The following is a 19233-nucleotide window of genomic DNA, read 5'->3' on the forward strand; positions in this document are numbered from 1 at the left end:
AGTGTCCCAGTGTCCTCGCCTGGTATTTGCCTGGCAGCATATCAACTGGAGCTTCAACTGAGAGACAGAGAGAGAGAGAGAGAGAGAGAGAGAGAGACAGAGAGAGAGAGACAGAGAGAGTGAGAGAGAGCGAGAGAGAGATAGAGAGGCGGGGGGGGGCAGAAGGGGAGGGGGAGGAGTGTGCAGGCTATTCAAGGCTCTTGTCCTCTGTGTGTGTCCATCACAGCCCATGGGCGGAGCTCCCTCTCACAAACACACACACACACCCTGTCCCGTCCTGCTCTCACACTCTGCTCAGACTGACAGCAGCGAGTGGAGGCACAGACACACTGAGGGACACGACGTGACTGAGAGAGTGGGATCTCACTGAGGATTTTAGGACGTTTTGTGTGTGTGTCCTGGTGTGTGTGTATTAGTGATGGCACTCCAGATTACACTCCCAGTGTGTGTGTTCATGCTGTTGTGGTCATGTGTGTGTGGCTTTAACCTGGAGACCACCGACACACTGAGCAAAGAGGGAGAACACGGCAGCTTCTTCGGCTTCTCACTAGCTCTCCACACACAGACCACCCCCCATCATCAGAGCTGGTGAGTACACACACACACACACACACACACACTTCTTATTATAACACAAGTCCAGCCACTGCTTTTTACACACACACACACACACACACGCACACACACACATTTCTTATTATAACACAAGTCCAGTCACTGTGACTCTTTACACACACACACACACACATACACACACACACACACACACACACACATGCATATAATCATATGATAATAATAATAAAGACTGATATATAAAGTTATTTCTGTCTCCTGTCTCACAGTAATGATGATATATCAGATATTGCAATACTTTATTATCTGATATTCTCTGCTAGATGCTAATAATTCATCTGTGTGTGTGTGTGTGTGTTAAATATCATCACATCTCCATGTTAATAAATGTGAAATGATTGAGAATGTATCATGGTATTGATATCACAGTGTAGGAAACGATACATCGTCACAGCCCTGCTCTGAACACACGTCTCAGCCAAGCCACTGCATTACGGCTGATTTTTATTTAAGCTAAGGGTAGAAATGATAAACACACACACACAAGGCTCATTTTTCAGTGCTCAGCATTTCTCTTCTGTATTGACTTTATTGATTGGAGAGCACAGGATGGGACATTTCATTACAGTTATGCACTGTGTGTGTGTGTGTGTGTGATGTGAGTTACTGGGAGTGTGTAAAATGAGCTGGGGTGGAGAGTGGTGTTTCCTGACATCATACACACTGTTAGCTGAAATCAGCTGCACTCGCCTCTCAGCTCTTTGCAAAAGAAATGAAACAGAATTTTTAATCAAATAATAATAATTTATTAAAATACCAAAATGAATATTCATAATTATGCAAATTAGGAAACGCCCCCTGACCTCACTAACATTAGCCAACTTAGTATGCCACTTAACTAACTGCTAATCACTTACAATCGCCATTGCCATTACATTACATTATTAGTGTGTGTGTGTGTGTGTGTGATATCACTGATCAGCATTAGTTTTTCTGGACATAAATATGTTCGTGTGTGTGACAGTAAGCACTAGTCATCATCAGTGATCTCATCCTTTATTGAACAGAGGTTTCAGGACTGTGTGTGTGTGTGTGTGTGTGTTTGTGTGTGTGTGTGTTAGCATGAGTAATGCTAATCTAAAAGTGACACTTATCTCAACGCTTCAGGACAGAAACAGCAGTTTATTTTTAAACATGTTCCACTGATATGCACACTGCTCACTCCTCACTGCTCACTCCACACTCCTCACTGCTCTCTGCTCACTCCACACTGCTCACTCCACACTGCTCACTCCACACTGCTCACTCCACACTCCTCACTGCTCTCTGCTCACTCCACACTGCTCACTCCACACTGCTCACTCCACACTCCTCACTGCTCTCTGCTCACTCCACACTGCTCACTCCTCACTGCTCACTCCACACTCCTCACTGCTCTCTGCTCACTCCACACTGCTCACTCCACACTGCTCACTCCACACTCCTCACTGCTCTCTGCTCACTCCACACTGCTCACTCCACACTGCTCACTCCACACTCCTCACTCCACACTGCTCACTCCACACTCCTCACTCCTCACTCCACACTCCTCACTGCTCACTCCTCACTGCTCACTTCTCACTGCTCTCTGCTCACTCCTCACTGCTCACTTCTCACTGCTCTCTGCTCACTTCTCACTACACGGACACTACACAGGGTCACTACACATGGACACTACACAGGGTCACTACACAGGGTCACTACACATGGACACTACACAGGGTCACTACACAGGGTCACTACACATGGATGCTACACAGGGTCACTACACAGACATTACACACGGACACTACACATGGACAATACACAGGGTCACTACACATGGACACTACACATGGTCGCTACACAGGGTCACTACACATGGTCGCTACACAGGGTCACTACACACAGACACTACACATGGACACTACACATGGTGACTACACATGGACACTACACATGGTGACTACACATGGACACCACACATGGACACTACACAGGGTCACTACACAGGGTCACTACACATGGTCACTACACAGGGTCACTACACATGGTCACTACACAGGGTCACTACACATGGACGCTACACAGGGTCACTACACTACAGGACACTACACATGGTCACTACAGGACACTACACATGGTCACTACACAGGGTCACTACACATGGACGCTACACAGGGTCACTACAAATGGACGCTACACAGGGTCACTACACATGGACACTACACAGGGTCACTACACGGACACTACACTACAGGACACTACACATGGTCACTACACAGGGTCACTACACATGGACGCTACACATGGACACTACACAGGGTCACTACACAGGGTCACTACACATGGTCGCTACACAGGGTCACTACACTACAGGACACTACACATGGTCACTACACAGGGTCACTACACGGACACTACACTACAGGACACTACACATGGTCACTACACAGGGTCACTACACATGGACGCTACACATGGACACTACACAGGGTCACTACACATGGTCACTACACATGGTCGCTACACAGGGTCACTACACTACAGGACACTACACATGGTCACTACACATGGTCACTACACATGGACGCTACACAGGGTCACTACACTACAGGACACTACACATGGATGCTACACATGGACACTACACAGGGTCACTACAAATGGACGCTACACAGGGTCACTACACATGGACACTACACGGACACTACACAGGGTCACTACACATGGACACTACACAGGGTCACTACACATGGATGCTACACAGGGTCACTACACACAGACACTACACACGGACACTACACATGAACACTACACATGATCACTACACATGGACACCACACATGGACGCTACAGAGGGTCACTACACATGGACACTACACATGGACACTACACAGGGTCACTACACACAGACACTACACACGGACACTACACATGGACACTAAACATGGACACTACACATGGACAATACACATGGTCACTACACATGGACACTACACATGGTCACTACACCGGGTCACTACACTACAGGACACTACACATGGTCACTACACAGGGTCACTACACATGGACGCTACACATGGATGCTACACATGGACACTACACAGGGTCACTACACATGGTCGCTACACAGGGTCACTACACTACAGGACACTACACATGGTCACTACACCGGGTCACTACACATGGACACTACACATGGTCACTACACCGGGTCACTACACATGGTCGCTACACAGGGTCACTACACTACAGGACACTACACATGGTCACTACACATGGATGCTACACATGGACACTACACAGGGTCACTACACATGGACACTACACATGGATGCTACACATGGACACTACACAGGGTCACTACACATGGACACTACACGGACACTACACAGGGTCACTACACATGGATGCTACACAGGGTCACTACACACAGACACTACACACGGACACTACACATGGACACTACACATGATCACTACACATGGACACCACACATGGACAATACACATGGTCACTACACATGGACACTACACATGGTCACTACACCGGGTCACTACACTACAGGACACTACACATGGTCACTACACAGGGTCACTACACATGGACGCTACACATGGATGCTACACATAGACACTACACAGGGTCACTACACATGGTCGCTACACAGGGTCACTACACTACAGGACACTACACATGGTCACTACACAGGGTCACTACACATGGACACTACACATGGTCACTACACAGGGTCACTACACATGGTCGCTACACAGGGTCACTACACTACAGGACACTACACATGGTCACTACACAGGGTCACTACACATGGACGCTACACATGGATGCTACACATGGACACTACACATGGTCACTACAAATGGATGCTACACAGGGTCACTACACATGGACACTACACGGACACTACACAGGGTCACTTCACATGGATGCTACACAGGGTCACTACACACAGACACTACACACGGACACTACACATGGACACTACACATGATCACTACACATGGACACCACACATGGACAATACACATGGTCACTACACATGGACACTACACATGGTCACTACACCGGGTCACTACACTACAGGACACTACACATGGTCACTACACAGGGTCACTACACATGGACGCTACACATGGATGCTACACATGGACACTACACAGGGTCACTACACATGGTCGCTACACAGGGTCACTACACATGGTCGCTACACAGGGTCACTACACATGGTCGCTACACAGGGTCACTACACAAGGTCGCTACACAGGGTCACTACACTACAGGACACTACACATGGTCACTACACAGGGTCACTACACATGGTCGCTACACAGGGTCACTACACATGGTCGCTACACATGGTCACTACACTACAGGACACTACACATGGTCACTACACAGGGTCACTACACATGGATGCTACACATGGACACTACACAGGGTCACTACAAATGGACGCTACACAGGGTCACTACACATGGACACTACACAGACACTACACAGGGTCACTACAAATGGACGCTACACAGGGTCACTACACATGGACACTACACGGACACTACACAGGGTCACTACACATGGACACTACACGGACACTACACAGGGTCACTACACATGGACCCTACACAGGGTCACTACACAGGGTCACTACACATGGATGCTACACAGGGTCACTACACACAGACACTACACACAGACACTACACATGGACACTACACATGGTCACTACACAGGGTCACTATACACAGACACTACACACAGACACTACACATGGACACTACACATGGACAATACACATGGTCACTACACATGGACACTACACATGGTCACTACACAGGGTCACTACACTACAGGACACTACACATGGTCACTACACAGGGTCACTACACATGGACGCTACACAGGGTCACTACACCGGGTCACTACACTACAGGACACTACACATGGTCACTACACAGGGTCACTACACATGGACGCTACACATGGATGCTACACACGGACACTACACAGGGTCACTACAAATGGACGCTACACAGGGTCACTACACAGACACTACACAGGGTCACTACACACAGACACTACACACAGACACTACACATGGACACTACACATGGACACTACACATGATCACTACACATGGACACTACACATGGACAATACACATGGTCACTACACATGGACACTACACATGGTCACTACACAGGGTCACTACACTACAGGACACTACACATGGTCACTACACAGGGTCACTACACATGGACGCTACACATGGACACTACACATGGACGCTACACATGGACACTACACATGATCACTACACACAGACACTACACACGGACACTACACATGGTCACTACACATGATCACTACACACAGACACTACACACGGACACTACACTTGGTCACTACACATGGACACTACACATGGTCACTACACACAGACACTACACATGGTCACTACACACAGACACTACACACAGACACTACACATGGACACTACACATGATCACTACACATGGACACTACACATGGACAATACACATGGTCACTACACATGGACACTACACATGGTCACTACACAGGGTCACTACACTACAGGACACTACACATGGACGCTACACATGGCTGCTACACATGGACACTACACAGGGTCACTACAAATGGACGCTACACAGGGTCACTACACATGGACACTACACGGACACTACACTACAGGACACTACACATGGTCACTGCACTACAGGACACTACACATGGTCACTACACAGGGTCACTACACATGGACGCTACACATGGATGCTACACACGGACACTACACAGGGTCACTACAAATGGACGCTACACAGGGTCACTACACGGACACTACACATGGAGAGAAACAGATTCCGTCAGGTTTATAGAGAGTGAGACAGATTCCGTCAGGTTTATAGAGAGTGAGACAGATTCCGTCAGGTTTATAGAGAGTGAGACAGATTCCGTCAGGTTTATAGAGAGTGCGACAGATTCCATCAGGTTTATAGAGAGTGAGACAGATTCCGTCAGGTTTATAGAGAGTGAGACAGATTCCATCAGGTTTATAGAGAGTGAGACAGATTCCGTCAGGTTTATAGAGAGTGAGACAGATTCCGTCAGGTTTATAGAGAGTGAGACAGATTCCGTCAGGTTTATAGAGAGTGAGACAGATTCCGTCAGGTTTATAGAGAGTGAGACAGATTCCGTCAGGTTTATAGAGAGTGAGACAGATTCCGTCAGGTTTATAGAGAGTGAGACAGATTCCGTCAGGTTTATAGAGAGTGAGACAGATTCCGTCAGGTTTATAGAGAGTGAGACAGATTCCGTCAGGTTTATAGAGAGTGAGACAGATTCCGTCAGGTTTATAGAGAGTGAGACAGATTCCGTCAGGTTTATAGAGAGTGAGACAGATTCCATCAGGTTTATAGAGAGTGAGACAGATTCCGTCAGGTTTATAGAGAGTGAGACAGATTCCGTCAGGTTTATAGAGAGTGAGACAGATTCCGTCAGGTTTATAGAGAGTGAGACAGATTCCGTCAGGTTTATAGAGAGTGAGACAGATTCCATCAGGTTTATAGAGAGTGAGACAGATTCCGTCAGGTTTATAGAGAGTGAGACAGATTCCATCAGGTTTATAGAGAGTGAGACAGATTCCGTCAGGTTTATAGAGAGTGAGACAGATTCCGTCACTGCCTGCTGCAGGCTGTATGTGAATAAAACACACAGAGAACAGAGAGAACTCAACACGACATCAATGCTCAGCTCATTGTGAGTCACTCCTCATCTTACACACTTTACCTCTAACACACACACACAGTTTGTGTGTGAGTTTGGAAAGAGTGGAATTCCATCTGACACACACACATACACACACACACACACACACACACACACAAACACACACACATTTACATGAGAATAAAACAAAGGAAAAGGAATGAATGTAGTGAAAAGCAGAGTCTCTAATGGCCTCGGACCTTTATAAATATTCATACATCTGAAATAAATTATTATTTGTTTGTTTGTTTGTTTGTTTGTTTGTTTACATCATGTGTTAAATGTGTTAATGTAAAGAAAACATATTTCAAAAAAATATTTTATTTAAATAAAATTATGTAGAAATATTTACTCTGTGAATGTAATGTTAATAAACGTGTGTGTGTGTGTGTGTGTGTGTGTTCACATACTTTTTCAGTCAAGCCCTCTCTTAATAAGATAAAAGTCTTTATTTTCCAGTTTTTCCTTCACCGTATTTGTGGCGTTAAAAAAGCCAGAGGCGGAAGCGTTAGGCTCCATTAGCAGATTTATTAAATCAAAAGACAAAGACAGAGTCAAAAGCCAGGCAAAAGTCAAAACTGGGAAGCAATAATCAGGGCAGACAAAACCAGAAGCAGTAATCCAAAAACCAGCAAAATAGAGAAGCAGGCAAAGGTCAAAAAATCCAAATAACAATAGTGCATGAAGCAAAGGCTTGGTAAGGTCAACTGGGGACAATACTTTGGATCGGACATAGTGTGTGATCTGCTAATATATCCGGGTGGCAACCCGGAAGTGCATTCAAAACTCGGGAGAGGGCCCCCCCATGAACACCTCCAGATGTTCTTCTCTGAGGGCGCCCCCCTGGGCGAGGAGCGGGCTTACCGGGGTGTGAGGTGGAACTCCTCCATCAGAGAGGGATCAAGAATGTTGGCCGCATCAACCCATGACCGTTCCTCCGGGCCATAACCCTCCCAATCCACCAGATACTGGAGTCAGTTTCTGAGGCGCCGGGAATCAATGAGTGAACGAACTTGGTAAGCAGGAGCCCCATCAATGTCTAGAGGAGGGTGAGGATCTCTGGAGGCACAATTGTCTGGATGTGGTTCATGTGCAGGCTTGAGGAGTGAGACATGGAAAGTGGGGCAGATGCGATACGTGGCAGGAAGTTGAAGACAGAAAGAGACTGGATTCATTTGCTGAATGATTTTGAAGGGGCCAATGAATCTAGGCCAAAGTTTTCTACAGGGTAGTTTCAGTTTCAGATTGCGGGTAGAAACCCAAATACTTTGTCCCACCTGATATGTAAGGTGTTGTTGTCGATGCCTGTTTGCTTTGATATGTTGTCATCTTACCGCCCTCTGGAGGCACACGTGAGCCTGTTCCCAGACCTCCTGACTCTTACGAGACCACTCATTGACAGCTGGGACCTCCGATGGCTCCCCCGTCAAGGGGAACAGTGGAGGTGGATTCTGTACTACAATAAGACCTGAGAAACCTTCCAATCTTCTGATTCAAGCATTCTGCTTGGCCATCGGATTGTGGGTGGTGTTCTGGGTTCTGTGCCTCAACCCGAGCGTAGAAGTCGTTCAGCGTGTCTGAGAGGGAGGCGTCACTGTTACAAGCAGGTAAGGTTGTTCTGTAGTTCATGATCGCCTGGATGCCCTGCCACATGTGCTGGGAGTCTCCGCTGTCCTGGAAGTGGCCATGGATTCTCTGAGCGTGTGCGCTTCACCTCTCTGATGGCTCGGGACAGTTTGGCCCTCGCTGTTTTTAAGGCCGCCTTTTCCCCTGCTCTGAAGGTGGACCTCAGGAGAGCACACACTTTTGCAGTCATCCACGGCTTCTGGATCGTTTGGTGATGGTCTTGGAGACGGTCACATCATCGGTGCATTTCCCGATGTAGCCGGTCACTGATGCCGTGTATTCCTCCTAGTCAATAGAGTCGCTGTTGGTTGCAGCCTCCCTAAACATGTCCCAGTCAGTGCACTCAAAACAGTCCTGAAGAGCAGAGATGGCTCCTGCTGGCCAGGTTTTAACCTGTTTCAGAACCGGTTTAGAGCTGATGAGTGGTCTGTATGCTGGAATCAACATAACAGAGATGTGGTCTGAGTAACCGAGGTGGGGGCGGGGCTCTGCACGATATGCGCCGGGAATGTTTGTGTAAACAAGATCCAGCGTGTTCATCCCTCTCGTAGCAAAGTCCACATACTGATGGAATTTAGGGAGCACTGTTTTGAGATTTGCATGTAAACACACATGCCACCACCACGAGGCTTACCGCAAAGAGCTGCATTCCTGTCGGCACGAAACACGGTTAGCCCGGCTAGCTGAATGGCGGCATCCGGAACTCTGTCACTCAGCCACGTCTCTGTGAAAACAAAGACGCAGCAGTCTCTGTACTCACGCCGTGTAGTTTGCTGCAGTCGGATGTAGTCCAATTTATTGTCCAGTGAGCAGACGTTGGACAAGATGATGGAGGGGAGTGCCGGCCGGCTAGGGTTTGTTGTTATCCTAGCACAGACACTCGCCCGTTTTCTGCTTCCTCGAACACTGCTTGCGACGTCCTCTCTCCCGGCCACCGGCATCAGGCGACGCCAAGGACTGAAGGCCTGGTCTTCACAGCAAGCTGAGGTTGCAAAGTTTATACTTCATCATGCAGGCTAGTAACTGCATGATTTCTGAGATGTAATATCATCTGGCAGTTGTATACATGAACACCACTGTCTTTGGTGTCCATGCACCTTGAAATTCAGGCTAAAACAAAAAGAAAGCACCATTTTGGTTCCAGAGTGGCTGCTGCGTGCTGCTGCCATGCCGCCATCTTGGAACATCTTGGATCATTCTAGCCCCTCATAGCTGTTCTAGAGCTGTATGAAACTCGTCCACTTGTCCCCCTCCCTTATACAGATTACATTATACGCACTACATAAATCTAACTTAGTAAAAATCCTAGCCCCTCGTAGCTGTTCTAGAGCTGCTGGTACTAAGGGTAATGGATAAGGATAATGAACAGTGATGGCGTTTAATCCCCTGTAATCAATACAAGGACGAACCCCGCCATCCTTTTTTCCCACAAAGAAAAATCCTGCAGCAGCAGGGGAAGTTGAGGGCCTGATGTAACCGGTGGCCAGCGCCTCCTCTATGTACTCCTCTATGGCCTTCATCTCTGGCAGTGAGAGCAGGTACACATGACTCTTAGGAGGCATAGCATAGGGGATTAAATCGATAGCACAGTCCCATGGGTGGTGGGCTGGGAGGCTAGTGGCCCTCTCTTTACTAAACACCTCCCTTAGGTTGTCATACTCATGAGGATAGGTCGCTGGAACTGTACTCGCCGGACTTTCAACGGACACGGTGAGACATGGGAAGAGGGTAATGTAGAAGGCCAGCTTTTCCTGATGAAATAGTCCCACTCGTAATTCCAGCAGTTCTGTTTGGTGTGTGACGTATCTACCACCAATGGGTTGACTGTCGATGGATGTGATTCATAGAGGAGGTGTACGTAGGATAGTGAAGAGCTGTAACTTTTCCACTAACTTGCTGTCAATGAGGTTCACTGCTGCACCAGAATCTATTAATGCTGAGACAGAGAAAATTTTGTGAGAAGAACATAACATTACTGGAAGCAAAAAACTAGAACAGAGTGAATTTCCCACCTGAGATCTCTGGCCAGCAGTTGATCTGATGGCCGGTTTGACCGCAATAGAAACACAGCTGCATCTGGGCACGGCGCTGAAACTCCCTCTCAGATAAACAGAAATGCCTGAGTTGCTTGGGTTCAGGATGCTCCTCTCTGAGACTCAAAGCCTCGGTGTGGCAAGGAGCTGATAGGGGTGTGCGTGCTCTAGCATGATGTTGGCTGTGGAGGTTATCTAATCTGATGGCCTTGGAGATGTATTTGGACAGTCTCAGGACACACCATTTCAGCTTGGAGCCCAGGGTTGAGACACTCACGGAACACGGCTGATAGAGCTATGTCATTCCAACCAGACTGTGCGGCAAGAGTGGAATTTAATAACATAATCCACAGCGGGCTCAGTGCCTTGGCGAAGCTCCATAATTGCACAGAAACATCTTCTCCTGCTGGATACTCAAAAACCTCACAAATCAGTCCCGTGAAATACGCGAATAAAACTTGGGTCAGCGTCCCACACCACAGACGCCCAGTCCAAGGCCCTCCCAGTGAGGAGGGGAAGCATGAATGCACATTTAACAGCATCCTCCCAGTAAACATTGGGCTGATGAGTGAAGAAGTTAGCACACAAAGCCACAACAGCGATCAGCAGAAAAAATCCAAATAACAATAGTGCATGAAGCAAAGGCTTGGTAAGGTCAACTGGGGACAATACTTCACGTAGAACATAGTGTAGGACACCTGCTTATATATTCGGGCGGCAACCCGGAAGTGCATTCAAAACTCAGGGGAGGGCTCCCTCTGGTGTTCTGAGCTAAGATGAGATGCTAGAGTATTCACTTTATATCTCAGGCCCTTCATGCTCCTGCCCTGCCCCCTGCTCCAGTCCTGTCCCCACAGTTCTCTCCCCTGGGGGGCGGGGCCTCACACTGATGCACATAATGACCGAAATAAACAGGGTGTGTGTGAGTTGAACTGTTCCACATGTTTAAACAGAAGCATTTTTAACAATATTCTGCTCTTTCTAACTACTTAAAGAAGTGAAACACTTCCTGTGTGTGTGTGTGTGTGTGTGTGAGTGAGTGTTAGTGAAGAGTTCTTTAATTATTTAATCTGATGAGGTTGTAGTGAAGTTCATCCTGTAACTCAGTTTATTTACAGTTTGTATTCCTGAGTAAAAACTGTAATTAAACCTGAGTTTGGTTTCAGTGCTAAAGTTTAATATTTAATAAGTTTAAATCTATAGATTTAATGCAACTGTTTCTGTCCTTCACCTCTTCATTCTGTCCTCACACACCCTGGATTCTCTCTGTCTCTCTCTCCCTCCCTCCCTTCCTCTTTCTCTCTCTCTGCAACCCCCCCCCCCACAACTCCCTCCCTCCCTCCCTCTCTCTCTGACTGTTGTCTTCTCAGCTGTTGTTTTTTTTGGTCATGGAATTTAGCAGTAAAAACGTAATATAAGTCTCACAGATTAAATGAAACTCAATTTCTGCCCTTTGTAGGGTGCCTACTGTATGAGTCTGATTTGAGACAAACCCACAATATCTAGGTAGCCACAGTGAAGCTTCATGGTTACCAACTGGACACTTTCTGTGGCTTCATCCAAAACCATCGTAGAGTACTAATGTCTAATTAGCTGTGTGATACGGATATGATGCATCTCCATCTGTTCCTGTTTGCATGCCTCATTCCTTATATGGTCATAGATTCCTGTTCTTATACACACCTTCCTCACTGCACCTGTTTGTCTCCAGCTTTCCATATATGGTCAAAATTTTCTGCAGTATTTAGAAATGTTAAAAATGTCTCTGGTGTAACTCAGATGTAATGTGTACTACACTGTTAGACGCACAGACACGTTTAATCCATATGTTAAAATGCTACACAACTAAAAATGAATGGAAGTGAATCTAATTACAAATACATACATTGTGTAAATGGGTGTGTCCTGTAGTTAAATGGGTGTGTCCTGTAGTTAAATGATTAGTTCAGATTCATTCCCTGACTCATTTGTTCAAATTAAAAATCTGTCTTAGGATGCACAGAAAATGAGTTTCAGTCTTTTATAATATGCCTGTACACAGTGGCTTAGTGGTTATCATGTTTGCCTCACACCTCCAGCGTCCTGGGTACGAGTCTCATTCCTGCTCACTGTGTGTGTGGAGTTTGCATGTTCTCCAAGTGCTTGGTGGGTTTCTGCAAGTGTGTGATTGTGTGAGTGAATGAGTGTGTGTGCCCTGCGATGGGTTGGCACTCCGTCCAGGGTGTGTCCTGCTTTGATGCCCAATGATGCCTGAGATAGGCACAGGCTCCCCGTGACCTGAGGATAGATCGGATAAGCGGTATCAAATGAAATATGCCTGTATGTCCAAGATATGCTCTGACTCATGGTGATACAACATACACAATTCTGTAATGTTGCTGTTGAATCTGTGTGTGAACTACATTACCCATCAGCCCCTGCATGTTTCCTTGTTCCATTGCTCTCACCTGTGTCTATTTCACCCTGATGAGCTCCTCATATACAGCAGTTGATGTGTTTTTGCTTCTTTTCCTTCCACAGTCTCGCTCCTGGTCTGGATGATGTTTTTGTACTCATTGTTTCTCGTTCATTTTTGTACACTCTACACAACAAAAGCCTGAAAAAGTCACTGACGATGAAATAAACACAGACAGAGAAACATAACACAGTTCATATTCATCAGTAGTGTGTGTGTGTGTGTGTGAATGGGTGGATGCTGAGTGTGTGTATGTGTGTGTGTGTGTAAATACACCTGACCAAAAGAAATGATTCAGTGTATTTACACAAGGAATTTGTTTAAAAAGATGATTTGTTGTGTTGAGAGAAAAGCAGAAGATAAAACACAGAGCAGAGCACGATCAGCTTTAATGTGATTCTTATGAAAGTAACACAGCAATAAATCATGTTTTGTGCAGAAGCCTTAACAGAAACATTTTAATTTCCTGAGTGTCGGAGGTCGTTATTAGAGGATCAGCTGAAGGCTGAAGCCAAGTGACATCACAGTCTATTTATTACCCACAATTCATTAGACTAAGAGCTGCTGGAAATGCTGATCAGAGAATACGCTGGTGTGTATGTGTGTGTGTGTGTGTGTGTACTGCACAGACTGCTGCAGTGAACATCCTCTCATCTTTATTCTGCAGAATACTAGCCCTATCCCCAGAATACTAACCCTATCCCCATAATACTAACCCTATCCCCAGAATACTAACCCTATCCCCATAATACTAACCCTATCCCCATAATACTAACTCTATCCCCATAATACTAACCCTATCCCCATAATACTAACCCTATCCTCATAATACTAACCCTGTCCCCGGAATACTAGCCATATCCCCATAATACTAACCCTATTCCAGGAATACTAACCCTATCCCCAGAATACTAACCCTATCCCCATAATACAAACCCTATCCTCATAATACTAACCCTGTCCCCGGAATACTAGCCCTATCCCCAGAATACTAGCCCTGTCCCCGGAATACTAGCCCTATCCCCAGAATACTAACCCTATCCCCATAATACAAACCCTATCCTCATAATACTAACCCTGTCCCCGGAATACTAGCCCTATCCCCAGAATACTAGCCCTGTCCCCGGAATACTAGCCATATCCCCAGAATACTAGCCATATCCCCAGAATACTAACCCTATCCCCGGAATACTAGCCCTATCCCCGGAATACTAGCCATATCCCCAGAATACTAACCCTATCCCCGGAATACTAGCCCTATCCCCGGAATACTAGCCCTGTCCCCGGAATACTAGCCCTATCCCCGGAATACTAACCCTGTCCCCGGAATACTAGCCCTGTCCCCGGAATACTAGCCCTATTCCTGGAATACTAACCCTATCCCCAGAATACTAACCCTGTCCCCATAATACTAACCCTATCCCCAGAATACTAACCCTATCCCCAGAATACTAACCCTGTCCCCATAATACTAACCCTATCCCCGGAATACTAGCCCTGTCCCCGGAATACTAGCCCTATCCCCGGAATACTAACCCTGTCCCTGGAATACTAGCCCTGTCCCCGGAATACTAGCCCTATCCCCAGAATACTAACCCTATCCCCATAATACAAACCCTATCCTCATAATACTAACCCTATCCCCATAATACAAACCCTATCCTCATAATACTAACCCTATCCCCATAATACAAACCCTATCCTCATAATACTAACCCTATCCCCAGAATACTAACCCTATCCCCATAATACAAACCCTATCCTCATAATACTAACCCTGTCCCCGGAATACTAGCCCTGTCCCCGGAATACTAGCCCTATCCCCAGAATACTAACCCTGTCCCCATAATACTAACCCTATCCCCGGAATACTAGCCCTATCCCCGGAATACTAGCCCTGTCCCCGGAATACTAGCCCTGTCCCCGGAATACTAGCCCTATCCCCATAATACAAACCCTATCCTCATAATACTAACCCTATCCCCATAATACAAACCCTATCCTCATAATACTAACCCTATCCCCGGAATACTAGCCATATCCCCAGAATACTAACCCTATCCCCGGAATACTAGCCCTGTCCCCGGAATACTAGCCCTATCCCCAGAATACTAACCCTATCCTCATAATACTAACCCTATCCCCGGAATACTAGCCATATCCCCGGAATACTAACCCTATCCCCGGAATACTAGCCATATCCCCGGAATACTAACCCTATCCCCGGAATACTAGCCCTATCCCCGGAATACTAGCCCTGTCCCCGGAATACTAGCCCTGTCCCCGGAATACTAACCCTGTCCCCGGAATACTAGCCCTGTCCCCGGAATACTAGCCCTGTCCCCGGAATACTAGCCCTATCCCCGGAATACTAACCCTGTCCCCATAATACAAACCCTATCCTCATAATACTAGCCCTGTCCCCGGAATACTAGCCCTGTCCCCGGAATACTAACCCTGTCCCCGGAATACTAGCCCTATCCCCAGAATACTAACCCTATCCCCAGAATACTAACCCTATCCTCATAATACTAACCCTATCCCCGGAATACTAGCCCTATCCCCGGAATACTAGCCCTGTCCCCGGAATACTAGCCCTGCCCCCGGAATACTAACCCTGTCCCCGGAATACTAGCCCTGTCCCCGGAATACTAGCCCTGTCCCCGGAATACTAGCCCTATCCCCGGAATACTAACCCTGTCCCCATAATACAAACCCTATCCTCATAATACTAGCCCTGTCCCCGGAATACTAGCCATATCCCCGGAATACTAGCCCTGTCCCCGGAATACTAGCCCTATCCCCGGAATACTAACCCTGTCCCCATAATACAAACCCTATCCTCATAATACTAGCCCTGTCCCCGGAATACTAACCCTGTCCCCGGAATACTAGCCCTATCCCCAGAATACTAACCCTATCCCCAGAATACTAACCCTATCCTCATAATACTAACCCTATCCCCGGAATACTAGCCATATCCCCGGAATACTAGCCATATCCCCGGAATACTAACCCTATCCCCGGAATACTAGCCATATCCCCGGTATACTAACCCTATCCCCGGAATACTAGCCCTATCCCCGGAATACTAGCCCTGTCCCCGGAATACTAGCCCTGTCCCCGGAATACTAGCCCTGTCCCCGGAATACTAGCCCTATCCCCGGAATACTAACCCTGTCCCCATAATACAAACCCTATCCTCATAATACTAGCCCTGTCCCCGGAATACTAGCCCTGTCCCCGGAATACTAACCCTGTCCCCGGAATACTAGCCCTGTCCCCGGAATACTAGCCCTGTCCCCGGAATACTAGCCCTGTCCCCGGAATACTAGCCCTGTCCCCGGAATACTAACCCTGTCCCCGGAATACTAGCCCTATCCCCAGAATACTAACCCTATCCCCATAATACAAACCCTATCCTCATAATACTAGCCCTGTCCCCGGAATACTAGCCATATCCCCGGAATACTAACCCTATCCCCGGAATACTAACCCTATCCCCGGAATACTAACCCTATCCCCATAATACTAACCCTATCCCCATAATACTAACCCTACCCCCGGAATACTAGCCATATCCCCGGAATACTAGCCCTGTCCCCGGAATACTAGCCCTGTCCCCGGAATACTAGCCCTGTCCCCGGAATACTAACCCTATCCCCATAATACTAACCCTATCCCCATAATACTAACCCTACCCCCGGAATACTAGCCATATCCCCAGAATACTAACCCTAACTAATACTGTGCAGTTTTAGTGTAGTGTGGATCCATCTCACACAAAGGTTCTTCTGAAGTTCTGTTGAGATTCTGCACAATTTCAGTTCTACAGGCAGTGTGAGTGTTAGAATAAAGGATAACACGACACTTCAACTTCTGTTTAATTCCAGTGATCACAGTGAACTAACCTGAGCTGAGTTATTCACCACCTGTGTTATTATTTATTTTATTTCAAGTGTTCTAGATCTGTTTATTCTGTTGTGTATATTCCACTGTTTTATTCTGCTGTGTTTATTCCACTGTTTATTCTCTAGTGTTTATTCTCTAGTGTTTATTCCTCTTTTTATTCTCTAGTGTTGTCTCTCGCCATGAATATAGCCATAGAAGGTGGCATGGCGTTAAAAAAGAAAGAAAAAAAGAAAGATTCTCTAGTGTTTATTCTTCTGTTTATTCTCTAGTGTTTATTCTCTAGTGTTTATTCCTCTGTTTATTCTCTAGTGTTTATTGTGTGTCACAGCTGAAAGTGGGACTCAGACCTGAGCTGTGTGTGTTTTTAAAATAGCACTCCTCAGTCTGACTGGCCAAATAAGGGCGCAAGCGGTGACTCTAAACTAAATATATAAATAGCTGTGAAACACATAAAGACCAAATGTCTGTGTGTGTGTGTTTGTGTTGTTTTTGTAGGATCCTAGTGGGGGCGCCGCGAGCTCGAGGTCTTGGTCACCAGCGTCACACTCACACAGGTGCACTGTATCGCTGTCCAATCACAGCTGAGGAGTTTGACTGTGAGCGAGTGGACATCGATGGAGACGGTCAGATAAACACCACAACACCACACATTTATATACAAACCACAAATAATACAATACGTATACACACAAAATCACACATAAAGGTACATTTGTACACACAAAAGTACATACAGCAGTGTCACTGTGAGAAATAAAGCCTGGTGTTTAATAAAGCCTGGTGTTTGTGTGGCAGTGAGCTTGGACAGAGAGAGTAAAGATAATCAGTGGCTCGGAGTGACTGTGAAGAGCCAAGGCATCGGAGGAAAAGTTGTGGTAAATATTTAATCTAAAAATCTATCACATTTATCATCTATATAAACAATCAGAATATTTTATTGGTTTTATTATTATTCAATCTGTACTCATTAATGTAGCTAATTATTTGCTATCTTCAGACACAGCTGGAGTTTTGGTAAAAATATGAACATGATGAACCCTGATGAAGAGCCTCAGTGGAGCTCAGAGTTTACTTTGTTCTGACTCTGCAGACGTGCGCTCACCTTTACGAACTCCGCCAGCGCGTTCATCAGGCATCTGAAACTCGCGATCCCATCGGCCGATGCTATGTGCTGAGCGAGGACCTGAGCGAGAGAGACGACCTGGATGGAGGAGAATGGAAGTTCTGTGAAGGTCGTCCTCAAGGTCACGAGCAGTTTGGTTTCTGTCAGCAGGGATTAGCAGCAAGCTTCACTCCCGATAATAACTACATCCTGTTTGGAGCTCCGGGAACCTACAACTGGAAAGGTAGGTAGAGTGGAACATGTACACAAGCTAAAGTATCATCACACCTAACCAACACACACCTGTTCCTGCAGTTCAGCTGAATTATAGTCACACTACTCGCAATACAAATGTCTGATTCACAATTAGAGTTGGATTTAGACTCTTGGATTTCAGAATTAAAATAAAATAATAATGTAATGTAGTGATTCCATCACCTTCCTGTTTTCATTCTCACACAACAGGAAGATCTTCATAAAGAACTCTCTCAGCCTCAGACACTGTGGAGTACACTCAGTGTTTACACACCTACACAGTGCTGTGTGTGTGTGTGTGTGTGTGTGTGTTTCTGTGAATATGTGTGTGTGTGTTTTGTGAATATATGTGTGTGTGTGTCTGTGTGTGTATTCTTACCTTGGTTAATGTTTCAGGTGAGATGCGTGTTCAGCTGCTGAACCAGACAGTGCTGGATTTGGGTTAC

General features: G+C 46.4%; 1 protein-coding gene across 4 annotated transcripts in view; it reads left to right on the forward strand.

The window, feature by feature from the left end:
* The first annotated feature begins 267 nt into the window (after positions 1 to 267).
* itga7 (integrin, alpha 7) overlaps positions 268 to 19233 on the forward strand; it is a 46057-nt gene continuing 27091 nt past the window's right edge. For 3 of the 4 annotated variants that reach the window (XM_058374001.1, XM_058374003.1, XM_058374002.1), the window contains exons 1-5: positions 268 to 588; positions 17926 to 18053; positions 18226 to 18305; positions 18521 to 18776; positions 19184 to 19233. The exon at positions 19184 to 19233 is cut by the window's right edge and continues 82 nt beyond it. In XM_058374001.1, coding sequence (XP_058229984.1) covers positions 419 to 588; positions 17926 to 18053; positions 18226 to 18305; positions 18521 to 18776; positions 19184 to 19233 — 684 coding nt within the window. In that variant the 5' untranslated portion in view covers positions 268 to 418. The remainder of the gene's footprint in view (positions 589 to 17925; positions 18054 to 18225; positions 18306 to 18520; positions 18777 to 19183) is intronic. The other variant, XM_058374004.1, reaches the window with a different exon arrangement.

The sequence above is a fragment of the Hemibagrus wyckioides genome, linkage group LG21, assembly GCF_019097595.1.
Source record: "Hemibagrus wyckioides isolate EC202008001 linkage group LG21, SWU_Hwy_1.0, whole genome shotgun sequence".
Lineage (NCBI taxonomy): Eukaryota > Metazoa > Chordata > Actinopteri > Siluriformes > Bagridae > Hemibagrus > Hemibagrus wyckioides.